This window comes from Arvicanthis niloticus, chromosome 2 (genome assembly GCF_011762505.2).
Source record: "Arvicanthis niloticus isolate mArvNil1 chromosome 2, mArvNil1.pat.X, whole genome shotgun sequence".
In the NCBI taxonomy this organism is placed as follows: Eukaryota; Metazoa; Chordata; class Mammalia; order Rodentia; family Muridae; genus Arvicanthis; species Arvicanthis niloticus.
Genome location: NC_047659.1, coordinates 65036661 through 65062361, shown reverse-complemented (window position 1 = coordinate 65062361; position 25701 = coordinate 65036661). Strand labels below are relative to the sequence as shown.

The following is a 25701-nucleotide window of genomic DNA, read 5'->3' as shown; positions in this document are numbered from 1 at the left end:
GAAGCATTTTGCATCTAAAACAGCAGAGGTAGACAGGCACAAGAAGGCTAGCAGTGTTGGTCACGCCTTCAATCCCAGCACTCAGGAGGCAGAGGCAGGCGGAGCTCTGAGTCTGAGGTCAGCCTGCTCTATAGAGTGAGTTCCAGTACAGCCAGGATTACTCAGAGAAACCTTGTCTTAGAAAACAAAACAAAAACAAAACAAAACAAAACAAACAAAAAGAATGCCCAGGAAAAAACACACTGTATGAAACTAGTTCTCAGTGTGTATCTGAATGAAACCTCAGAATGTTTTCCCCAACCACTGTCTGGAAAGGGCTCAAAGAATCTGATTTTTGCCTGTATGTGTGTGTGTGTCTGTATGTGTGTGAAATTGTGTACAGGTGGAAGTCAGGCAGCTTCCTCTACATCTTCACCTTATTACTCATTTCGAGACAAGTTCTCTCAGTGAATACAAACCTCTTTGGCTAGACTAGCTGACCTGTGAGCTTCAGGGATCTCTGCCTGTCTCCACATGCGCCCAGTTCTGGCTTGACAGATAGACACTACCACACCCTAACCCCTCAAATTCGATTTTAATTAGATTTAAGAGAGCCAGTGGATTATACAGCAGTAATGATACATAATGAATTAATCCTGGCCCCTTGCTGGTCATGCCCTATGCACTGACTTTGCAAGGTAAAATTGCCTTGCAGGAGCTCCAAGAAACCAAAGCAGAGATTGTGGAAGAGACCAGGGAATCCTGTCATCTTTTACTTGGTGGTCATAGATCATCACCTGGGATCCCAGTTGCTCTCTGTTCTAACAACACAAAGTCTTCTATGGATCAGGCTAAAGGTACAGAAGTTGGAAACCATTGCCCTGCTTTCTAGAGGAACTGGACCTTCTTTCTGCCTAGACAGAAGGTATCCTGCCTGGTGAGGTGAAAGCTAAGTCCTGCTGCAGGTGTTTGTACACTGAATAATGCCACTAAGTCTCCAGCCACCACCACTGGTTCTAGGTCCTCAGCTTTGATTTGGAAGCCCTCGGTCTCTAAAGTCAGTCATGGGCTCCTTGAGGAATCTGGCTGTCCCTGCCTGACAAGCAATCCCTCCAACTCCTCTCACTGTTCCTTCTAACAGTCTTCACAAAGCACCTCCTCTGAGGCTGGTGTCCCAAACCCACTTACTCTGGGCACAGGCGTGGCTGTTGATCTTGCGGAAGCCAGTGGGGCAGGCACAGGTGTAGTTCTGGCCACTAGGTAGACACAGGTGAGTGCAACCTCCATTGTTGTCCCCACAGCGGTTTTTCCCTGCTCAAAGAGCCCAGAGCAAGATGATCAGGAGAAATGAAAAGTTTACAAAGGTAGACCCCACCAGGTCAAAGGGATGGCGGGCTGAACTCTCTTCAATAAGAACTCTGTCGTATTAATTCTGACATCTGTTTCCAGATGGGAGTACAATGAGTACCTGACACACAGGAGATACTCTTTCTGTAAATGTTTGCATTATATGGAAAGCGAAAAGCCAGATGTTACCTGAAATGTCCAGCAGAGGGAGCAAGTAGCCCATGTCAATGCCAGCTCTGACCTTCCCTGACTAGAATTAATAGTATCTATAACAAGTGCAAGGCGGATTTTCAAGAGGCACCAGCTGCCACACCACTGGTGGCAAATCTAGCTCACTTGATGAGACTTTTTTTTTTTTTTTTTTTTTTTTTTGTACCTGCTGGCTGGCGCTGGGGGTGCAAGGTATGAATGTCCATAGGAAAATGGAGCTTGTTACGAATGATCTCCTGATTCTTCCCAGTAAACTTGTTGGCGCTATTGATGCTCTTGGTGTGCCAGTCTGTCCAATACAAGCTGTCTTCAAACACTGTGATGGCAAAGGGATGTGGGAGGCCTGGAGACAGTCCAAAAAGACCTTAGTCCAGACATGGCCTGCCATGGCCCCGGAGCCCAGACCTGGCAGCTACACAAATTTCATCCTCTGCCAAGGCTCCTGGGGGCAGAATTGGGGAAGGAGCAGAGAGATGAAAGACAGCACATCAAAGACCTCACCCTGGCTAATGACAGCCTTGCGGTGACTCCCATCCAGATTGGCCCTCTCGATGACGTGGTGCTTAGCATCCACCCAGTACATGCGGCGTCCAGCGTAGTCGATGGTGAGGCCGTTGGGCCAGAAAAGATGAGTGTCAGCAATGATGCGACGTCCAGAGCCGTCCATGCTGGAGGCCTCGATGCGGGGGGTGTTGCCCCAGTCTGTCCAATAAATGGTTCTAGGAAGAAGGGAAGTCAAGAGACGGATGGTGAAGGATCATTGAGTGACAGCCAGGGTCATAACCAGAGATGGCTTTACATGTCAGATTCCACCGGTTTGCCTGGAAAGCATTTTGTTTGTTTATTTACTTGTTTATATTTGTTTGTTAGTTTATTATCTATCTATGTATCTATGTATCTATGTATCTGTATCTATCTATCTGTCTGTCTATCTATCTATCTATCTATCTATCTATCTAGCATTTTTGAGGCTATATATATATCACTATATAGCCTTGGCTGGCCCCAAACTCAGATCCATCTGCTTCACTGAGTGCTGGGATTAAAGGCATATGTCACCATGCCCAACTTTGAAAGATGCTTTTTTTTTTTTTTTTTAAATTTACTAATTTTAAATGCTTCTTTCCCCTCAGTGTCTGAAGACTGAACCCAATTACCCAATTAATTAAACCCAGAACCTAACGCTAGGCAATTGTTATATCAGAGCTATATCACCATCTCTATAGGATAATTTTTTAAATATCTGGATTAAAGTGTCTTGAGACAGGTATTTGTTCATCAGAATCTTTTTTAAGTGTCTGCTATGGAACCGGTAGAACTGGCACTAGAAATGGAGCCGTGGACAGAACAGACGACAATCCTCGTGCCTGAGAAGACGACGAGAGAGTGCGGTGTATACGCTGGGACACACGGGCTCTTCCTCCTCAGTCTTCTCTGCTGCCTTACCTGTTTTATGCCCCCTCTCCCACACACCATATTTCTCAAACAATTGACATCTAATTGCAGGATCTTACAAGTCATCCCCTCAATTGGTGGCATGGAATGTATACAAGCCAGAGGCTAAGAATTTTCATTTCAAGAGACTTCAATGCAGGAGACTTGTCTATTAATTTTTAAAATTATTTGAAATTAATGATATTAATTACCTCAACTACTGGCTGCTTTAAATTAATAATAATTTTTAATTAGCTCCACTCTATGGGCTAATAAAAAATACTAGACAGTTCAAACTTACCTAATTTGTATATTTTATTTCCTTTAAAATGCTTCATTATTTTACCTTAGGACACCTGTAGGAACAGTTCTATCTTTATTTTGATCAGGGTCTCAGCAGCTGAAGATGAGCTTGAATTCCCAATCATTCTGCTGTCACCTCTCAAATATGTCTATGTTTATGTTTGTTTTATACATGTTTGTTTTTAATTTGCTAATTAAGAAATAAATGAAGGGGGCCGGGCAGTGGTGGCACACGCCTTTAATCCCAGCACTTGGGAGGTAGAAGCAGGTGGATTTCTGAGTTTGAGGCCAGCCTGGTCTACAGAGTGAGTTCCAGGACAGCCAGGGCTATACAGAGAAACCCTGTCTCGAAAAACCAAAAAAAAGAAAGAAAGAAAGAAAGAAAGAAAGAAAGAAAGAAAGAAAGAAAGAAAGAAATGAAGGGGGAGCTGGAAAGATGGCTCAGCAGTTAAAAGCACTGACTACTCTTTCAGAGGTCCTGAGTTCAATTCCCAACAACCACATGGTGGCTCATAACCATCTGTATTGGGATCTAATGCCCTCTTCTGGTGTGTCTGAAGGGTATACTCACATACATTCCAAAAAAGAAAAGAAAAGGAAAGGAAGGAAGGAAGGAAGGAAGAAAGGAAGGAAGAAAGGAAGGAAGGAAGGAAGGAACATGGAGAGGCTGAGTAAGCCACGTATCCTCGGACATGTACTACAGACCCAGGACACCAGGGCATCTGGGTACAGAGTTTATGTTGCCAATATTGCTCTGAGGATGACCCACAAAGCCTGGCCCAGAGGCCTGAGAACAATCCCTGCCCACTGCAGGAGGGACTTAGAAATTTGAGACACCTACTCACCCTTCCATGGGGTGCAAGGCAATGGCCCTGGGCTTCTCCAGGCTCTGCCACAGCAGCACCTTCCGGTGGGCCCCATCCAGATTAGCCACCTCAATCCTCGAAGTCCCGGAGTCAGTCCAGTAGAGCTTGTCATGGACCCAATCCACAGCCAGGCCCCCTGGTGAGAAGAGGAAAGGGAAGCGTGTTAAGGATTCACCCTAGGTAGTCTGTATCCTAGAAACAAGAGCAAACTCTTACAAGAAGTTGCTTCTGAGGCTAGGATCTTGTTGTAACTATTTAACACACATCGTCTCTGTGAACTAGGTACTGAGCTTCTCACAGAGTGGGAAGAGAAGTCAAGCAGTTGATCTGGGTCATGCACTACTTCACCTACATATAGCTGGGGGTGACCTTGAGTTCCTGATGCCCTGGTGCTGGGGATGGAACCCAGTGCCTTTCACAAGTAGGCAAGTGCCCTGCTACTGAGTTTTAACTCCAGTTCTGGATTCTAACTTCCTAGTCACTTAATAACCTGCTTGTAGGATAGCTTGAGGCCACCAAATTAGCTATTGCTTTTTGTTTGTTGAGATGGAGGGGGGGGTCTCATGTATCTCAGCCTGGCTTTAAACTGGAATGACCTTGAACTTCTGATCTTTCTGCTTCTACCTCTTCAGATTACAGGCATCATCATGTCTGGTTTATGCAGTGCTTGGGGATCCAACTTGGAGCTTTGTGTTCACGCTAAGTAAGCACTCTACCAACTGAGCAGCATTTTCAACTCTCCAGTTGGTTCCTATCTGAGAGTTCTACCCAAGATTTCACTGGAAGAGGCATTCTGCCTTGTGCAGTTTGTAAACACTGGCCTGTCCCTTCCTTTCCGCTGTGTTTTGTACATGGTGGTCCTGGCTCTCCACTCAGGGCCTTGTTTTCCTACCTGGGCTTTCTAGCCCAGTGGACACCACCTCCTCCACATTGCTGCCATTAAGGTTGGCACGGAGGATGCGGTCCAGGGTGACATCAGACCAGAAGACTAGCTCCCGCCGGTGATGAAAGTCAAGGGCAATGGCGTTCTCCAGGTTGTTCAGTAGCAGCGTGTATTCAGAGCGGTGCGGGAGCACCTGCCGGATGTCGATACGATTGGCAAACAGTAGCACAGGTTCTGGCCCTGGATACAGCATAGAGACAGGACCCCACTGGGCTTCAGAGCCACTAGATACCCATCACATGCACCCTCTGACCCTCAGCTGATAGCTGGGGCCCTTTGCCCACTAGAGCATGTCCCAAGCTGTTAACATCTGTACTAGAAGACTAGAATCCTTTCTAAACCCAACCCAATTGCCTTTCCCTTGGTGCCCAGATTGCAACTTGCAAAAAATGAATCTACATTTTAGCAAATCCCTCAACTCTAACACCTGGCTTTTGTCTGTTCAGCCCACCCAGCCAAGTGCCAACACTCCTTACCCAGAGCCTTGCAGCTGCGCCGATCGGGTCGTAGCTCATAACCTGCTTCACACCAGCACTGGAAAGCCCCTTCACTGTTTGTGCAGCCCTGGCTGCAGTACCCCTCCTCAGCACACTCATTCACATCTGTGAATACCAGGCAGGGTGAGGCAGCTTGCCTACTGCCGTCTTCCCACTCTAAATCACACCCAAGCCACCCAGTTGTTTTCCTGGTCATATCTCCATATCCCCATCCACTGCCTCAGCCTGGTGGGAAACTGTGTAACAAGTGGTTTGGGGCTTTGAGGTCATGGAGTCTCAGATTTCAAACCCCAACTCAGCTGCTTACTAGCTGTGTGGCTTTGGGTAAATTACTTATACTCTCTGCACTTTCGTTTCCCTATCTGCAAAATGAGAGAAATGATCCCCACTTCCCAGGGTTAGTGCAATGATGAGTCGAGGTCACACGCATCTGATATGTCACCTAGTTTCTTATACATTGCTCCCCCTAGCATCCTGACTCCCCCCCCTTCCCCCTTCCCCCCCTTCTCCCCCAACCCCCCCCCCCCGCCCCGGCGCAGGCCCCAGCTCACCCTGGCACGTTCTCCCATCCTCTGTGAGCCGGTAGCCTGTGTGGCAGGTACACTGCACTGCCCCTCGCACCATCTGACACTTCTGGGCACAGCCACCGTTGTTAACATTGCAGTTCTCCTCACCCGTCCGGGGCCCTGTGCCAGCCAAGCCAGAGTTGGGAGCAGAGCCCAGAATCCACCCCCGTCCAGCCAACTTGGCATTCTACCTGGACCACGAAGAACAGCTCCCAAAAACTGTGAGAGTCCCAAGGGAGGCCTCCCTTTGAACCCTATGGGTGGGGTTCAGCCACAAACCACGGGCCAGGCCCACACACTAGAGACACTCACGACAGTTCTGCTGTGGACTTTCGTCACTGCTGTCACCACAGTCATTGACCCCGTTGCACAGCTTCCTCTGCCCAATACAACGCCCGTTCCAACACAGGAACTGGTCAGAGGCGCACTGGGGGCTTCCTAGAAAGAGAGGGAGGAGGAGAGGGTCAGGTCATAGGAGGGCAGGGCTTGAGTCCACAAGGGACAGGAGCCTGTCATTTTCTAGGGTAAACTGGAGCCAGCTGAGAGTCAAGGTGGGAGGGATGGGGTCCAAGGCAGGAAACAGCTCAGACAAGGCTGGTTGAGTTGTCTGAGTTTGTTTTCTCCCTGGGATTCCACAATGGATGAGCGATTGGGACAGAGTCAGAACCAGGTTTAGCGGGTTGGGGAGGGGAGGGGCAGACACAGAGACTGCCAGTCCTTCCTTCAGAGCAGAAGTAGACACAAGGGCTGCTGGAAGGAGTACAGCCCTTCCTCCCAAGGCCAGAGTGAAAGTGAGAATTTGAGCAGCTGCAAAGACTCACACACAGCCTTGACTCTTTCTTTGTTTAAGAATCCTACACAGGTCAACAATGCATCTGGCTTGTGCATGTGCATGTGTGCATGTGTGTATGTGTGGGATGTGTCCTGTGGCTGTGTGGTACACACATGTAACTATGTATATGGGTATGTGTGTGTGTAGAGGCCAGAGGACAGCATCTGATAACTTTCTCTGTAGTCCATTCTCTGTCTTATTGCTTTGAGACAAGGTTTCTCATTGAATCAGGAGCTGGCCAGCCATTTTGGTGAGGCTGGCTAGTTAGTGAGCTTGTGGGAGCTGCCTTTCTCTTCCTCCCAGTGTTGGTGTTACAGGCACTCACACCCATGCCTAGCTTTTTAACTTGGGTGCAAGGGGTTTGGACTTGGGTTCCTGTGCTTGCATACCAAATGCTTTTACCCACTGAGCTATCTCCCCTGCTCCCACACCTGGATCTGACCCCACCCACTGGGAAGGACAGGGAGAGTCCAGGCCACTGAAGACTAGGAGTGAAGCGTCACCTCTGGCCGGCTGAGATAGCAATGCTCCCTTTGCTTCTCTCCCTCCCACTCCCAACGTCAGGGTAAGATTGGGGACACCACTGGGGACTCCACCTGTGTTCTCACAGTTTTCTTCATCACTGTTGTCCGCACAGTCATCCTCCCCATCACAACGCCAGGACAGACGGACGCAGCGGCCTGACTGACAGCGAAACTGTTCAGCTGTGCACATGGAGGTAGCTGGGCAGAGCAAAGATTTAATGAAAGGCTGAAACTTTCCGACTCCAGCCTGAAACTCTCTGTCACCCAAAGTACACAGGCTATTGTTCTTGATAGTGGTGTCACAGAAGGTATCTTTTTATGAACCAGGTGACCCTTCCTCAGAGCACCCTACTGCCACCTGTTAGAAAACTGCCATGATATGTCTATAAGTCCTGCTAGAGGACTGGTATCCTTTGGATACAGTGCCTCTGTGCAGCCTACAACCACACAACTGTATAGCTGTTTAATATGTCTTCATGCTCTATCTGCCCCCAAACCCTTCTCCTTAGTTCCCCATGCCTTTGATGCTATTCCCAACTCACTGCAGTTGCGTTCATCAGACTGGTCATCACAGTCTGCATCGCCATCACAACGCCAGCCTGCGTTGATGCACAGGCCACTGTCACACATGAATTCCCCAGAGCGGCAGGGCTGGTGGGAGGCTGGGGAAAGAAACAAAGGTCTTCTGTCTCTAGCTAGCCTGTGCACACAGCACCTCATGGAAGAGCAGAAAGTCCCAAGTCCCATCTCCTGCCCCTCCCAGCACTCCAGCTCCTCCCCAGAGGGACTGTGGAATTCAGACACTGCTCCCCTAAGTGCCTGCCCCAGCTGGCACCTGTGCCCTGCCACCAGGGGAGCTCCTCCAGTCTGGCTGCCCCTCCTCCTAGCTTGCCAAAGCACTCACAGCAGTCAGACTCGTCTGACCAGTCTCCGCAGTCATCATCTCCGTCACAGTGGTAGATGTCAAGGATGCATCGGCCATAGGCACACTGGAACTCCTCCAGGTTGCAAGGAGGAGAGGGTACTGCTGAGGCTGAAAAGGAAAGCAGCCCTCAGACCTCAGTGACTAGGGATAAGGGGCCTGATTCCTGACAGGGGCAAGGTGTCTTCCTCCAGAATGCTACAACCGTGTTTCATTTGTGATGGCACCACAGACTTCTACACACTAGTGGACCAGAGGGAGTCAACCCTCCATAACTGCAGCTCCCTGAGCTTGGGGGCTCATGTGTCTCAGGCTGGCCTCAAACTCAATTCACAGCCAGAGAGAACCTTGAAATCTTGGTCCTTCTGCCTCTACCTCCTGTGTGTAGGATTACAGTCAGGTATATGCCACTATTTCTACCTGGTTTGGGCAGTGCTAAGGATAGAAACCAGGGCTTCATGCATGCTAAACAAGCATGTGTATGTGTTACATCCCCGACATCACTCCTTTAGAACACCCACTCCCTTGGCTGCACACAACCCTCCCAGCTAACCCTTATCCAGGATTGGGAGCCCTTGGTCACTGTTCCAGCCCGGCAGCCTCAGGGGTAGGGGCACTTACGGCAGCTCTCCTCATCAGAGCCATCTTTGCAGTCTGTGTCACCATCACAGTACCAATGTTCAGCAATGCAGCTCCCGTCACTGCAGCGGAATTCCTTGTCTGAGCACTTGCGCATGTCTAGGGATGCAATGAGACAGGGGTCCCATAGAATCTCACCATCCTCCTTCAGGTCCAGGGTAGGGGGAGTTTCATGTTCCTGATACTATGGACTGCTCTGCCTGCCTGCCTTCTTTCAGCTGCACCAGATCCCTGGAGCAGTTTCAGGTCAGGTGGCATGGCCCTTTACTGCTGTCTCCTCCCACAGGTGCTCCTACCCTGGACCCCTTCCTGCCCCCAGAGCACCACTCACCACATTGCTCATCACTGTTGTCACCACAGTCGTTGTCACCATCACAATGCCACAGACTCCGGATACAGTAGCCGTTCTGACAGGGAAACTCGTCCTCCTCGCACTCCCGGGGTGCTGCAGGCACAGATGAGTCAGTCTGCTGTGCATGGAGAGCACACTGCCTCCAAGCCCTTCAATAAGGCCTTCTGGGGGCAGTCAATAGTCCCAGTGCTGGCCCCAGCACTCCTGAGGAGGTGCCCACCTACTGTGGGCCTCGCTCACCAAGAGACCCAAGAGACCCAAGAGAAAAAGCACAGAATAAGAGCTGAAGACCAGAGAGCTCAAAGAGACCGGGGGACATCATTTTCTGACAGAAAACCCTTTCCCAACAGAGCCTGTGGAATTTGCCTGGTCCTTCCCAACACTCACGACAGTCCTGCTCATCAGAATCATCTTCACAGTCATTGTCCCCGTCACACACCCAGGAGCGGCGGATGCACTTGCCGTTGTCACAGTGGAAATCCAGAGGGGAGCAGGTAGGCAGCGCTGGGTCCAAGAAAAGGAAAAGTCAGGCAGGCAGGCTACACCGGGCCAGAGATCCTTGCTCCAAATTCCACTGTTCTCACCCCCATCTCTAGTCCCTGGTAGATAGAGCCCCTAAGAGTCTGCAGCCAGGAAGAGGGATCAGCTGAAGGGAATGGGGGGGCGGGGGCGGGGGGAGTAGCAGAAACCCTGACTCTAAGACACCTGAGGAAGCAGTAAGAAAACCTTGGGCTGGAGAGAAAAGCGGGGTGGGGGTGTGGGGGTGTGGGGGTGGGTGGGGGGGTGGGGACCACAGTTGTAACTCGGTTGGTAGAATGTTGCCTAACATGTATCAGGCCCCAGGTTTGATCACCAGCACCTCATAAAGCTAGATGTGGAGGCGAACTCACGGAATTCTGGCACTAGGGAGGTAGGGGCAGGAAGATCGAAAGTTCAAGGTCGTCCTCAGCTACATATCAAGCTTGAGGCCAGCGAGAACTGTATGAGACCTGGCACAAGGGATACCAGGAGGGACAAAATCCCCTCCTATCCTCTTATTAAAGGATGATTGACACATCTGGGTTTCACTTCTAGAAGTCATTACCATGATGTCATCTGCCCTTTCTGAGCAGTAGTTCCTTGGACTACACAAGGGGATAATTGCACTCAACTCACAAGAGGTCTTTTGAGATAATGCGTATGAAAGTGCTACATGAAAGGGAAGCATTTATTATTATCATAATTAGCTGAGCTGGTTAGGGTTAATGAGGTCCAGGTTGTAGCTTCATTCCCATTAGACTAATTAGTTACCATCAGACACAGATGCTGCGGGCCAGACATGTACCCCTAAATCCAGACAATTGGCTTACCAATGAGATTTATATATATCCAAGACAGGACATCCTGGCCCATTGTCTATCTGGAGGATAAGGCAAGTTTAAATAGAATACAAGATGGGTTTTTTTTTTCAGTGTGGGGAGGGGGTTGAACCTAGACCCTCATGCATACAAGGCAAGTAGCTCCACCATTGAGCGACAGTCTCCGTCAGTCCTTTATGTACGTATGGTACACATATACTTATACACGCATGTGTGTCAATTTTGTGTGTCTTCTTCAGTAGCTTTGTTTCCTGTTGTTAAAGTTTATTATTATTCCAGGAGAGAGAGCACAAGAGCCACAGTATCCATGGAGAGATCAGAGAATAACTTCCTAAAGTTGGTTCTGTCCACCATGTGGGTCCCAGGAATCAGTCATTGGGCTTGGTGGCAAGCAACCTCACCAGCCACCCAAATATAAGATTCCCTACAAAGCTTATCTTATCTAATACATTTGACTATACAGAATACTAAAATAATAATCATGAAAACAATCTGCATCTATGTATACCATATAAAAATGTAAACATATGCATGCATCATGCACACAGGATTCACAAATACAAGGGAGCTATTACTAATGACTATTTGTGTCTTTTTTTTTTTTTTTCAAGACAGGGTTTCTCTGTGTAGCCCTGGCTGTCCTGGCACTCACTCTGTAGACCAGGCTGGCCTCGAACTCAGAAATCCACCTGCCTCTGCGTCCCAAATGCTGGGATTAAAGGCGTGCGCCACCACTGCCCGGTGACTATTTATGTCTTAAAGGGTATTTTCTTCTATACCTTTTCCAAGTCTTCTTTTTCTTTCTTTTACTTCCTTTTTCTTTTTTCCCTTTCTCTCTCCCTCCCTCCCTCCCTTCCTCCCTCCCTCCTTCCTTCCCTTTCTCTCTCTCTCTCTCTCTCTCTCTCTCTCTCTCTCTCTTTCTTTCTTTCTCTTTTTCTTTCTTTCTTTCTTGGACAGGGTTTCTCTGTTTAGCTCGAGCTGTCCTGGAACTCACTTTATAGACAAGGCTGGGTGCAAACTCAAGAGATCTGCCTGCCTCTGCCTCCCTCCCAAGTGCTAGGATTAAAGGTGTGAGCCACCATGCCCAGCCCTTTTCCAAGGTTTCAAAGTGTGTTTTATTGGAACTAGAGGCATGAACCACCCAATAAAAAATGGGTTTTTAAAGATATATGTATGAAGAAACCATGTCTCTCTCCACATCTGTCACCCTTGCAAGAGCCCAACCCTAAGTTGGACACAAGGTAGGCAGGCATAGAACAGTCCTCGGTTCATCCTTTATCTCCTCCTAACTCTGGGATGCTACTTACTACAGCCATCCTCATCGCTGTGGTCTCCGCAGTCATTGTCTCCATCACACTGCCACTGGGCGGGGATGCAGGTACATTCGCCGAGTGCACTCACTGCACATGTGAAGTGGCTCCGACCACATGCACACTCCAGATTGCTTGCTATGCCTGGGCAGAAAGAATAGGAAGCAGAGGGCCTCAATGCCTGTCCACCCAAAGCCGACAGGGGTGAGAAGGAGAGAAACCCAGGGGAATTATCACTCAGAAATTTCCTTCCTCTGCCAGGGCAGATATGATCCCAAAGACAGCTTCGGACTTTGGGTTCACAGACAGCCCAGTTGCCCCATCTATGACATCTTTACACAACATCTCTGAAGGCCAGGAGACAAATATAGTCACTAAGGAGTGCTGTGCTCAGAAGAGTGGAACAGACGATGCTATCAAGACACCTCTATATGCTTTCTTCCAAAACTAGAAAACTGAGACACAGATACAACCGCCTCCACCTTGAAGCCCAAGCACTGCTGCAAGCTAGAACGGTGAAATCGAAGCACGGTGCCTCTTGATGTCAAGGAATCCACATGGAAAGCACGAAGGAGTTTGAGAGTCCTATCATCAGATTTTACTTTTTTGTGGGGGGAGGGAGTGGGTTACAAGATCAAGCCACCTCAGGACAGAGTAACCGGGACCAGTCAGTACTCCCAATCAGTGCCTTCCTGTCTGTGAGACAGACCAAGGCCTGCAGGAAGGCCAGCGGACACAGCCCCTCCCCCAGCCTCAGCAGCCTGCAGCTGGCTTCCCTATTGAGCATCAAGCTATCTGCCTGGCCAAGTCCCATGACTGGCTGCAGTGCCCCCTCCCCAGAGTACCCAGCAGGATGCCCTGGGATGGCGTGTGAATGGCTCGGTGCCCCTGCTCCAGCCTCAGCTGGAACAAAGGGTTCTTCCAGGGTCACTCTCCCCCCTCAGATTATTCATCTAACCCGCTGAGCTGCCGCAGCTGTGGAAGGAGGGGCTGCCTTGTTGCTCATCTCTTCCCTAGCGTTCCTCTGTTCCTCCCATTAGCTGGGTCCTGCCTTCAGGCTGGACTAGAACTGGGAAGGGTCAGCTTTACATTGCTGCTACTGTTCCTTTATGATTCATCTCTACGCTCCCCACTTCTCTCCCAAAGGTGTGAGGTTAAGGCAGAGCTTCCTAACCTGCAATGGATGGCTGAACAGACGGATGGCCAATCAGCCTTTGGCATCTGTGAGTCTCTCACTCTATGGGCAAATGTATATTTCTGGTGTGAAGGATCACAGATCCCTACCAGGTTCTCGACAGGAAGGCCTAGCCTTCTCTCATCGGTCTACATGTAAGAGATCTAGTTACCCCAGGAAAGATGCAGAATTTCCTTCTGAAGGAAGTAATGCTGGGTACTCTGGGGAGGGGACACTGCAGTCCTTTTAGGAGGAATAACAGCTTTGCATTCCTCACAGGAAGGCCTCACTTCAAGCCCAATGTCTGTCTTTCTACAAATGCAGACCAGAGGGTTCTTCCCCAGAGAAACTCAGAACATCCAGTTGCCCAGGGCAACTGCCCAGTCGCCTGCTCCTGGAGAACTGAGGAATAAGGGCATCTCTCACTAAGACCTCAGACAGCAGAATCTGAGATATACTGGGTCAGTGAAGTACGCACTCTTCTTTATGAAACTCTGGCTAGATTCAGCAGCATGGACTATTCCATGCAAAGATACTTCTGGCACACAACAATCCTTCTTGGAGAACCTGCAGGGAGAACATAAGGCTTACTTAGTAAGTTTCAGCAGGAGAAGAGGAATAGATTTGTCCTTTAGAAGGCCAAGGATGCAGTTAGACATCCCAACAGCACACAGGATGCTCCCTGTCCCTGTGAACTGGACCACAAGTCAACAAAGGTGGAGAAATATGCAGAGTGCCATACAGCAAGAACAGAGATAGACCTGGAGGGAGATTCAGAAAGAAGAACACATAGGAAGAAGGGACAAAGTGGAAGAATGCAAAGGGATAATTCTAGATCTGGAGCAGACGAGCAGACCTTGGGTTCCACCAATCAGGTGTATGATTTTGTGCAATTTGCTCTTTTTTTTCCCCATAAGTAGTACTGGGGTCAAACCCACTAAACCACATCCCAGATCTTGTCTTTTTATTTTGATATAAGGTTCAGGGTTTCATTAAGCTTCTGGCCTGGAACTTACTCTGTAAGCCAGGCAGTCCTTAAACGTGAGCCTTCTGCTTTGGCCTCCCACGTAGCTGGGATCAACAGCTGCATGGCCAGGCCTAACTGAGTTTCTTAGCATGTTACGGAAAATAGAAAAATAAAATAAAATAAAATAAAATAAAATCCACAATTAAACCAAAAAATAAACATGGAATAAACACATTTTATGCCATGGCACACTGAAAATTATCATTAAGTAACTATGGAGAGATTGATCACATTTTCCTAAAAGGCCTTAACTTAGGAATTGTTGAGTACCAGGAATGGGAAAGCAAGATGAGCAGTTCCCAGGAGCTATGCAAGGGAAACAAGGACAGGGGGCGGAAGAAATGGCTTACTTTAAAGCACCAGCTGCTTTTCTAGGGTCCTAGGTTTAATTTTTAGCACTCTACACAGCTCACAGCTATATGTGGCTCCAGTTCCAGGGGGACCAACACCCCCTTCTGATGTTCTTGGGTACTGCACACAGGGTGTGTACACCTGCAGGCATAATCTTCATACACATAAAATAAAAATAAATATTAAAAAAAAAAAAAAAGAATACAGAGGCGCCATCAACCCTTTTCCAGCTCCTGCCCTTGTGATTGGCCGAGTGTGATACCCAGTTCTAATTTCCTGGGGCTGACTGCAGGGACGAAGCATTCTGTCAGCTGGCCATCAAGTTGCAGGTGGCTAAAGACACACAACTTCCTGCATGTCAGAGAAATGGCTAGAACAGAGCTGCTGTGAAGTCCAGGCAGCCACCAGGACAAACTCTTGACTTGGGCATTCATACCGGAAGCAGACACATTATACTCCAAAGGGCAGACTTCTGGACAACCGCTTCCCCTTCGGAGTCCCCAGAGATGGAATTCTGTCTGTTCACTCGAGTCCTGGCTGAGATCATAAAGGGCAGCTTTTAACCCTTTTTGCATAAAAGAAAGAAAGGAAACAAATGGCCACGGTACAGATGCAGCCTTCCGTGTAAGCGCTCAATTGGAATTGTCAGCTCCGCTCCTTGAAGGCTGTTTGCCAGCCACACTGCAGGCAGCTCTCCTTAGACCATAGCCCTTCCATCTTAGGCATTTCAACAAGGAACAGGTCTCTGTGCCCCAGGTGTTCATGCTCTCTCATAAAGCCATTATTCTTGGGAATCCATGTTAAGAGGCTCATAGAACCTACTTATTTAAAAGATGGGCCTTACTGCACAGTTCCCCCAACCCCCTGATTGGCTTGGAACTTGCTGTGTAGACCAGGCAGGCTTCAGACTCAGAGAGTTCTGCTTGCATCTGCCCCACAAGTGCTGGCATTCCATTAAAGATGTGGGCCTCCACATCTGCCTTCATAGAATCTTTCTGAGAGGTTAACCAAACTCTTGACGTGTACACCTCAGCTCCCTCAGCCCAGCTACCTTAGCAGTTTGCCACTGTTTTCTTTGGAAGGGGAGAAGGCAAACACTCACTGGTGGTACCAGTCAGACTCGCTAACATCGTAGAGAGCAGAGATTCCACATTTTTGAGAAGTTATCGAAAGTCTCTGTTAGAGCATCCACAAAACGGAGATGAAAGCAATTCTGTATCAAAGAGTCTGGAAACGATCCTCCTGCCTCTGACTCTCAAGTGCTGAGATTACAGGTGTCTGCCACTCTGCATGATGTAGGAGGTGCTGGGATGGAACCCCAGGGCTTCAAACATGCTAACAAGCAGTTTACCAACTGGACTGCCTCGCCAGCCCCTCCTCCCCTCTGTTTCTTTCTGCTTTTGGAGTGACAGGGAAGGAACCCAAGGCTTCCAACACGCTAAATATACACTCTACTGCTGAGTCACACCCTTAGGCCTGTTCTCGCTGTAAGATGTCAAAGCCTTCTTTTCCTGTCCACTGGCAGGAATGATGAGGCCACAAACCTTATTTAACAGAACGCGTTATTTAGAAGTCTATAACTACATCCAGAAGGAGGGGCAACCCCACTGACTCTCAAGGTAACATACACAGTAACAGCACACAGTTCAGGGGACATCCATGTTGTAAACAAAACAGACTAAGTCAAAAGGAATGTCAATAAGGAGCCACCTAGACATGGACCCAATAAGCCCCATCTACCCAGAGTTTGGAGAGATCTCTATAGATCTGTGTTGAGAGGGTACAGATTGCCTAGCAGCTTCATAATTTTTTGTTTTGTTTTGTTTTTCAAGACAGGGTTTCTCTGTGTAGTCCTGGTTGTCCTGGAACTCACTCTGTAGCCCAGGCTGGCCTTGAACTCAGAAATCCGCCTGCTTCTGCTTCCCAAGTGCTGAGATTAAAGGCGTGCGCCACCACTGCCTGGCCAGATTGGCTAGCAAACATTAACAGTGTAGCAGGAATCATCATCACCACCACCACCACCACCACAGAGCTAGGAAGTAGGCAGTTGGCAGCAGGGGGTCAGGAAATGGAGTTTTTCTTAACACTGCCCTACCTGGACATATTTGGCCCAAGCTGAGCTGGAAGTTCTTGCTCTTTGTCCCTTTGTATGGCCCACTCACTAGGCCTTAGCTTCTTGGATGTTGAAATTGTGTGCCAGACAGCTCTTATGTTTATATTCACAGTGCATGCCCAGTGCTAATGTTCAGATGAACAGGACAAGTTTGTTAAATGGATGGGCAGTGCATGCTTGAGTCTGTGGGAGCTGGGTGTCAAAACAGGAGAGAGGCCCAGAATGATAGACATAAAAGTAGCCAATTCCCTACTTAACTGGTACTCAAGAGAACTTTGCTCTTCTCTTTCCCAGGCACTTCCTGGTTCTACTCAGGTGAAGTTTGCTCCCTCTGGACTCCTTTCCTCACTCTGTCTCAGGCTATGGAGCTGACATGTTGTGACAGGCTTATTTCTGTCCAGTGGTGAGCCTTGCTTGTCTGATTCCTTGGCAACCCACTCAAAAGGAACACACTAGATACACTACGGGGCCAGAGTTCATACATCTTTTCCCCTCCCCTGCTTTTAAAAATAAAAAGAGCAGTTATTTATCTATTTATTTAGTGTGTGTGTCTGTGTGTGTGCATGCACGCACATGAGCAGACACTGAGGAGGCCAAAGGAGGGCACTGGATCTTCTGGAACTAGAGTTACCAACAGTTGTGAGTGCTGGGAATCGAACCCAGGTCCTCTGTAAGAACAGTAAATACTCTTAATCTCTGAGCTATGTCTCCATCCCCATAAAATAAAATTTTAATATTCAGCACACAAAGTTATAAGGCACTAAGACCATGGGAACAATACTTCCCAGAATACAAATCCTGTTCCTTCTGGTTCCTGAGCAGTTCATCTATATTTTAGTTTTCATCAGGAAAAATGGAACAAAATTCATAACACCTATGTTTTGAGAAATACGAATTTTTGAGAGATACTTGGCATAATGCCTTCTGCACGCTATGTATCTTTTTATTTTTCTCTTTGAGACAGGGTCTTGAACTTGTGATCCTCCTGGCTCAGCCTTCCAAATGTTAGGATTGCAGGTGACACCACCACACTGGTTCTGCTACATGCTAAGTCTCCATAAATGATAGATCTGAGGGCTAAGCTATGTATGTATGTCAGTGGCAGAGTGAGTGCTTAGCACAGGCAAGGCCCTGGGTTTAATCCCCTGTCCCATACAAATAAATAGTAAAATAAGGCAGGTGTAGTGTCCTGCACTTGTAACCACAGCTACTAAGGAAACAGGCAACAAGATCCCTTGAGTCTAGGATGCTGGAGCCAGGCTGGATGGTAAAGTGAGATCTGGCCCCTGAAACTGTACATAAGCAGGATGAGGAGATGAGTTTGGATCCATAGCATTCACAGTGAAGGCTGGGTACAGTGTTGTGTACTTGTATGTGCTAAGAGGGCAGAGTGAATTTGATCCCTGGGACACACACAGTGGAAGGAATGAACCAACTTCATTCCATCCCATGCACAACACACAAATGAAAAAAAAAAAAAAAGTAAATAAAGTCCAAAGAGGTCAATCCAATTGTAAATTTTCCAACCAAGATCTTCTGGGACAACTGAGATTTAAAATATTCTGTTCTGGGGACTGGAGAGATGGTTCAGTCATTAAGAGCATTGGCTGTTCTTTCAGAGAATCAGTGCTGTATTCTCAGCATCTGCATGGAAGTTAACAACTTCCATAACTCCAATTCTCACTTTCTCAGACCTCTGCATTCATGTGGTCCATAGACCCATATACATAAAAAGAATTTTTACAAAAACTCCAAATTCTGTTCTGAGAGACAGTATGTGTTGGGGTATAGGGTTCCCATTTTAGACTCTAGGTTCAAATCCTCAGTGTCTATGGCACAGCAAACTGCTTTAAGCCTCAGTTTCCCATATTCAAAACAAGATTGACAACAGTACCTACCTCCTAACTGCTTATCACCATATCAGCAATGCAGCAAAACTCTCAAAACCGAACTGCCTAGAGTACATTTGTATTTCTTAGACCACATGCCCTGGTTTAGTACAAAAACAGTGAGGGGAGAAAAGCAGACCGTCTCTTTTCAGGAGGATCATTTAAAGTAGTGGTTTTGAACCCGCAGGTCACGCCCCCTTTGAGAGGCCTAAGGACCCTTTCACAGGGGTCGCCTAAGACCATTGGAAGACACAGATATCTTGTAGCAATGAGATAATTTTATGGTGGTGGGGTCACCACATGAGGAACTGTATTAAAGGGTTGCAGCATTAGGGAGGTTGAGAACCACTGATTTAAAGCCTTTGACTTTTTTTACTGTCTCAGTCTCTTTAGTAGAAACTTCTTGCTTAAATTACCTGGTGTGGGGAAAATGAAAGGAAGAGGGACTCTCCCCTTTACTTGCCTAAGCCCGGCTTCTTCATTTGTTCCTAAGATGTGGCAGTCAAGCCAACATAAAATTTCTCTTGTCCTCACCCATGCCCTCAAGATCATAGCAGTTGCACTCCATAGGCTGGGGCCATGAGAGGGGAACATAGCACCCCGGCAGCGGCCCCCACCCCCAACCCCCCGCAGGCTTGACAGGAAGTGGAGCTGCTGGGCTGTGATCCCAGAAGACACTGACAACCTCAGAAGCAGCTTTACTCCACGTGCTAATCAGGTGTCTCTCCTAATACTCTATTCCATACCTGCCTGGCCTTACAGCCAGAGAGGGGGAGAAGATGCCTCCCAGTTCACACACACACACCCCCCCCCCCCAGGAGTCTGGAGATCCCTGGCTGCAGAAAATCTCCGGTGATAAATTAGGCAGCAGCACCTTTGTGTCGCTGCCTCTCAGCCAGATGGAAGGTTTGCTCCTAGTCTTTTGTTTCCTGGCTTGGCTCAATGCTCGGATCCTTAGCTCTGTACAGAGGTGAGGGGGAGCTCCCATAGGCCAAGTCAGGGCTTGCTTCGAGTCCCAGCCAGGCTTTCTCCAGCTGGGGCACAGGCAGTGAGTGTCCCTCCCTCCTCACTCTCACCTGAATGGTAGGGGAGCAGTCGTCAGAAATAGCTGACAGTCCATCCACTCATGTTCGGGACACAGATGGGAATGCCTACGTGCACTGAAAGAATGAAGTCTGCTCCGATGGGCGGAAGAGGTGCCCAGAGGCACCTGGAATGTTTGCTTCTTGCTAAATCAAAAAGACACAACAGAAAATAGACCACCAGGAAGCTAAAAGAATCAGCTTTTCTTGACTGCTGCTCTGGGTTACGGTCAACTTTCTGCAGTTCCCAGAAACATCACAACACTGGCACCAACTTAAAAGGAAGAAACAAAGAGACAACAGGGGTCAAACTTTGGGGTGGAGGAGCTGGGGGTTGGGGGACGAGTCTGGGGCTGGAGACTCACATCAATTATCGAGCACACTGACAGGACTCCTGATTGAAGACTGTGGCCATGAAGGAAGCAGGCTCCCAGCAGCCCAGCCCCCAAATTGGGGCAATTACTACCTCTAGAGCTCTGCCCCCCCCCCCCCCACTCCTTCCTCAGGCCAGTGGGAGGGACAGGTTGGAATTCTAAACTGTTCCAACTACAAGAGACCTTGGCAACCCCACTCACCCTGGGTCACAGCAATCATAGGGTAAGAAGTTGTAGGGCTCACTCCTGACCTCTCAACAGGGATGTTCCCAAGGGTGGCTCTCCGCTCTCCCTCTCCCTCTCTCTCTCTGTCTCTGATTCTCTCTGTGTCTCTGTCTCTTCTGTCTTTGATTCTGTCTCTCTCTCTCTCTCTCTCTCTCTCTCCCTCTCTCTCTCTCTCTTTCTCTCTCTCTTTCTGCCCTCTCTCGTAGCTTCCTTCATAATGTAATAAACCACCTTTCTGGAAGCATGGACAGGAGGGAACTATGATTAGGTTTCACTAGGTTTTCAAGAAGGAAAAAGAAAGGACAGGTTGTTTCACAGAGAAAAAGAAACCAGTTAAAAAGAATGAAGGCCCAAGCCTCCTTTATCATATGAGACACTGCAGTATAACTTATCTGGCTCCCATATTCCAAACCCCAGAACCATCTCTGATCCACTTAGGCAATCTTACCAATGAACAGCTGACATTTATCTAGGCCTTCAGTAACATAGCAGTTGTCAGGCTCTGTGCTGGATGATCTAAATGTTCTATCATAGTCTCTCTTAGTTTTCACAGCAGGAAAATGTCACAGGTGAAAATATATTGCCACTCCCCTCCCCAATGCTAGCTCCATTGGCAGATAAGAGCCCCGAAGTAAGAGCCAGTGTATTTTCATGAATTCACCTAGAAGTATCAAAGCCAGGTGCTGAACCCAAGTCTGCGCCTGTGCATTCTCAAATACTGAGCTAGGCAGGGTGATTAGAGCTTGGCAGGCATGTTTGCTGAATGGATGAACAAGAGCCTATGTCCAACACTCAGCTTGGCCAGTGCTCCTGAGTGTCCTGTAGAGAATGAGCCTGATCACACTAGCTCTAATCCCCAGGGACAATGACAAGCATAGGTGATCATCAGTGCTATTTTTAGAGCCAAACTCAGCCAACTAAATCTCAGCAACTATCTTTTCTTGGGACACTCAGTAGGCTAAGGAGAGAAAGACATTCACTGTTGGAGAGAAGATGGCCACCAGGATACATAGCCTGGGACTCACATGCCCCATATCTAGGCATCTGTGACAAAGCATGGTTACGCTCTACCAAAGAATGTTAGGGATGGTGGCTAGCAGCTGACCAAAGACATGGAACTTTACTATAATTTGAGATCAGGCCATGTAATAAGACAAGATACATATTTAGTCTCTGAAATTATCCTGTTTTCGTTTGAGAACTCCCTTGTTATCTCTCACAGCAGCAGCAGCAGCAGGCACATCACCCTTCTTCATGTTAGGGACCAAGACCTGCAGTTAGTCTGTAGGAGACATATGCAAAGAGCTACAAAGCACGGTGTCCTCTGTGACCTCCTGTGTCCTTTGCTGGCGCAGAAGATGAGCATGCCAACGTGCTTTGTGGCAGACAGGGCCTGACTAAGTTCCCTTGCACCTGTTATTCTTAATACTAGGTGCCAGTCCCAAAGATGTCATCTGATATCCAACAGGGGACAGAAGAGGAAATCCAGAATCAGTGAGAAGCCAAGCAGCTCACACGAGTCCCAAGAGATCAAGGGCAATGTCACTCAAGTACCATGACAACCATGGTCACAACAATAACCACATGGAAATAAGACCAGTTGCAGCTAAATTATTTTGAATTCATCTTCAGAAACTTTTTTATCTACCCAAACAAGCACTCCCGGGCAGAATTGTCAGTGTTCATTTCCCTAGAAAAGACTTCTAAGTGAAGTGGTTTACAAACACTTCAGTCATAACCCACAGGATGAAAATGCCCGTGGCTATTACCAGCCATTATGCTTCCTTACAAAAATCTTAAAATTTAAAACACAAGAGCATTTGTTATTGTTGTTAGCTTTAGTTTTTTGAGAGTCTTATGAAGCCCAAGCCAGCCTTAAATTCACAAGGTAGCTGAGAATAACCTTGAACTCCTAAACCTCTTGCTTTCATCTACTAAGTGCTGAGCAGTGAAATCGGTTTTTGTGTGTTGTGTTTGTTTGTTTCGTTTTTGAGAAAAGGGTCTTGCTGTCTAGTCAGGAATGACTTCAAACTACGCAGCCCAGACTGCTATCACCTCTGCTTAACTCCTTTTGCCTCAGTATCCCAAGTGCTAGCATTACAGACATAAGCCACCACGCCCAGCTTTTCCTCCACTTTTGTGTGTGTGTGTACCGGAAGTGTAGAGTACTTGAAGAGGCCAGGAGAGGGCATCAGATTCCCTGGAACCAAAGTTACACAAAAGTGAGATGCCAAGTAGGCGGTGGGAATGAAACCCAGGTCCTCTGGAGGAACACGCAGTGCTCTTAACCTCTGAGCCATGACTCTAGCCACCTCCTTCTAAGTTCTGAGCACTGGATTGTGATCTAGGCTAATACCAAGTGGAGAGGCTCTAGGAAAATCTCGTGAGGACCAATAAAACCTAAACAAACATCTTGGTCTGGTGTTGAATTCACTCCTAGCTGAGGTTAACTATGTAAGTAACACACAGCACCTTTTCAGAAGAACTTCTTCGGGACCTGAACTTAGTACTAGGGATCTTACTGGGATTTGTGGGTGGCGGTGGTTGCAGACTCTGCAACTGTTCTATTTCACTGTGACTCTGTGTCTCCAAGGATGGCTCAGTATTAAGCCCTGCAAAGCGCAAATTTTCCTATCTCTGCCTAGTCCGTATGCACAGGAAGTCTCAAGTTAGAAATTTCTATTAAACATTTTCCTTTAAAATTGAACTTAAACTAGCCACCCAGAACCCTCTAATGCTTTTTGTTGTTGTTTCTGCAAAACATTAAGAACCCACGATTCTCTGCCCCTGTTCTCACCCCCATCCTCCATTGCAGATTTAATGCACGCAATTTTGACAGCAGCTCTCGAGCAGTGAATTCCACTTGGCCAGTCTCAGTCCGGAACCTTCCAGCTCCTCCTTCCCTGGGGCAGAAGGCGACAATCTCCTCTTTGGCTTTGTTGGTATCCGTTTTAGCCCCCACCCCACCCCACCCCCCTTTTCCTAGTGCCTAGCTATTTCCCTTGATCTTTTTCAAAACTTCCTCCAGGGGGCCGAGAGGAAAGTTCCATCCCCTTCCCTTGAAACCCGAAGGGGGGAAACCCCCCAAAAGCATAGCTGTCCCTTTAAGGGGCCCATGTGGTGGGAAGAACAGTTACATTCCTACCCCAGTAGGGCTGCTGTCCCAACACGCCGAAGAGGCTACAAATAACCTTCGAGGAGAGAGCCCGGGAGGGGGAGAGCAAGGCGCGAAGAGGAACGTGGGTCGGTCAGGCTATCACTCGGAGAGAAAGGACTCGGTCGGCGTTAGATACCACATGGAAAAAGCCATTGAAAACCCACGAGTGGTTTAAATAACAGACACCAGAACTCTGTTTTAGGTTCGGGAGCTAAAACAATCTTTAAAACAAGTGCCCAGACAGCTCCACACCCTGCCAGGCAAGTTCCGAAATCTGCACTTTCCACACGAGCTCCTCCATGTGAAAGAAAGAACCCGAGAATCGCCAAGGTCTGCAGATCGCTCTTTCTGAACCCCACACCCTCGTCCTGCAGCCCGGGGAATCGAAGAACTGGATCTCCCCCACGTGGAAAAGCCAGCGGGTGAATATAGTTAGAGTTCAAAGATCGATCTTTGATCTTTGGGCACAAACTAAGAGGCAGCTGCTAAATCTCAGGGTGCACCCACGTTCCCAAGCGGATGCAGAGAGGCAGATTCCACTGCAGTCCTAAGTAGACACAACAGTTGCGTCCGGGCACCGAACACGTTATTAATAAGGAGCAGATGAAGCAGCAGTGCCGCTGCCATCCGCCCAGCTCCCCGGAGGCCAAGGCCTCACTGCACGGGCCGAGAGGCTGCCTTTGGAAGTTCCCTAAGAACGCGCCCCTGCTCTTTACCCGGGCCAGGACCGATCTGCCGGAGCCTTCCAGCAGTTTCTTCCCAAAGTTCCTCCCCAACCTCTTTTCCAACGCTGTTCCCCACCCCTCCCTTGGGGAGGATCCGGGGCAGGAAGCTGATTGGCCGCAGCCAGGAGAGGGAACCCAAAACTCCACTTAGGGGAGATGCTGTAAGCAAATATGAACCAAGGACCCTCAGAGAGAACAGGGTTAGGAGTCCAAGGAATTGCTCCCCAAGTCCATGAATCCCGGATGCTCAAGTAACTCAGCTGGGCCCCCCTCCACAATCCATTCAAGATCCCACAGACCCTGAAAAGAGAACTATTTACAATTTATGGGTTTAGCGACCATCCTCCCCGCCTCCCTTTCTTTGCACACATTCATTCGCACGCACCAGGGACACAGAAGCCCTGCCTTAAACCTGAAAGGGAACCAGCCCCTGGCTCGTTAAAGAGCAGCGACGGAAGCCGAGCGAGCGTCTCGGGTCTTCTCCCACCCGGCCCAGACTACTGCGGGGACGAGTCCCTCTACTGCTGTCTCCTCTAGTGTTGGAAGAGCTTAGGGAGCTCCTTCTTATTGCTTTCCTCCGCACGCTCTGCTAGGGTTACTGCTCGAAGTGAGCTCGAGGGTGGGACTTCAGGCCCCAGCCTGCGCGGTCCCACTCCCAGGAGGCGAGTCCTGCAGCGACCAGTCTCAGGGACAAACTTTCCCGATGGCCCGGTCGGCGCGGGCGCTGCGACGCCGCTTACCGTGTGCGCAGAGCAGGGCGCCAAGCAGTAGCGCGCCCCAACACCGCCTCATGGTGCTGCGGCCGCCGCCGGCGCTCCCTGCCCGCCCGGGGGTCCCGCGGGCTCCCAAGGGACGCCGGGGCCGAGAGAATCAGCGGAGGGTTCCCCCGGGGTGAAAAGCGTCCCAGGTCCAGCTCGGCCCGCTCGCCTCGCAAGTCGCCCTCCGGGCTGCTGCTGCCTTCAGTACTGCCGGAGTTGAAGCCGCCCCGCCAGGGGACCGGGAGGGGGTGTCCCGATCCTGGCCGCCCCGCCTCCCGCGCCTCGGCCCCCGCCACCACCACCGCGCCTGGTCCCGCCCCCGGCTCTGGCCCGGCCCCTTCCCGCCCTCTGCCCTCGCCCCCCAGTCCCAGGACCCCACCCGCCAGTGCCTCCTGCGCTCGCCCTAGCTCCTACTCAGTCTGCCCTAACATTCCTAGCCTTCCGGAAAGAGCCCCTTATCTGTCCCCATTACTGCTACTCAAATATCCCCAGCTTAAACAAAAAATTATCCTAGTGGCAACTCTCAGCCTGGGTTCATTCTAGTTCCACACTAGGGAGGAGCACCCGTGCTGACCCAAGTCGCCTGGGCGTGACCCCGGCCCCCCTACCAGCTCCAACTCCAGACTTTATTGTAATGTTTCAAAAATATGCAAGGCTTGCTAGCGCATAATTCTCTCGGCCTTTATTGACATCAAACAAGGGACATCAGGGGGCCTACAGTGCTATGTCTTAACTAGTGTTCTC

At 49.0% G+C, this 25701-nt stretch overlaps 1 protein-coding gene across 3 annotated transcripts in view; it reads right to left on the bottom strand.

The window, feature by feature from the left end:
- Positions 1–25199, bottom strand: part of Lrp4 (LDL receptor related protein 4) — a 51384-nt gene extending 26185 nt beyond the window's left edge. Inside the window, exons 1-16 of one of the 3 annotated variants that reach the window (XM_076929252.1) lie at positions 24940–25199; positions 12080–12226; positions 9802–9918; positions 9394–9507; positions 9045–9161; positions 8406–8534; positions 8044–8163; positions 7574–7699; positions 6458–6583; positions 6131–6265; positions 5559–5684; positions 5032–5262; positions 4119–4275; positions 2038–2255; positions 1703–1879; positions 1168–1290 (exon numbers count right to left, since the gene is read on the bottom strand). In XM_076929252.1, the coding sequence (XP_076785367.1) occupies positions 1168–1290; positions 1703–1879; positions 2038–2255; positions 4119–4275; positions 5032–5262; positions 5559–5684; positions 6131–6265; positions 6458–6583; positions 7574–7699; positions 8044–8163; positions 8406–8534; positions 9045–9161; positions 9394–9507; positions 9802–9918; positions 12080–12226; positions 24940–24991 (2215 nt within the window). In that variant the 5' untranslated portion in view covers positions 24992–25199. Of the gene's footprint in view, positions 1–1167; positions 1291–1702; positions 1880–2037; positions 2256–4118; positions 4276–5031; positions 5263–5558; positions 5685–6130; positions 6266–6457; positions 6584–7573; positions 7700–8043; positions 8164–8405; positions 8535–9044; positions 9162–9393; positions 9508–9801; positions 9919–12079; positions 12227–23114; positions 23219–24939 lie in introns of those variants that run through there. The other 2 variants (XM_076929250.1, XM_076929251.1) reach the window with 2 other exon arrangements.
- Positions 25200–25701: the final 502 nt, after the last annotated feature.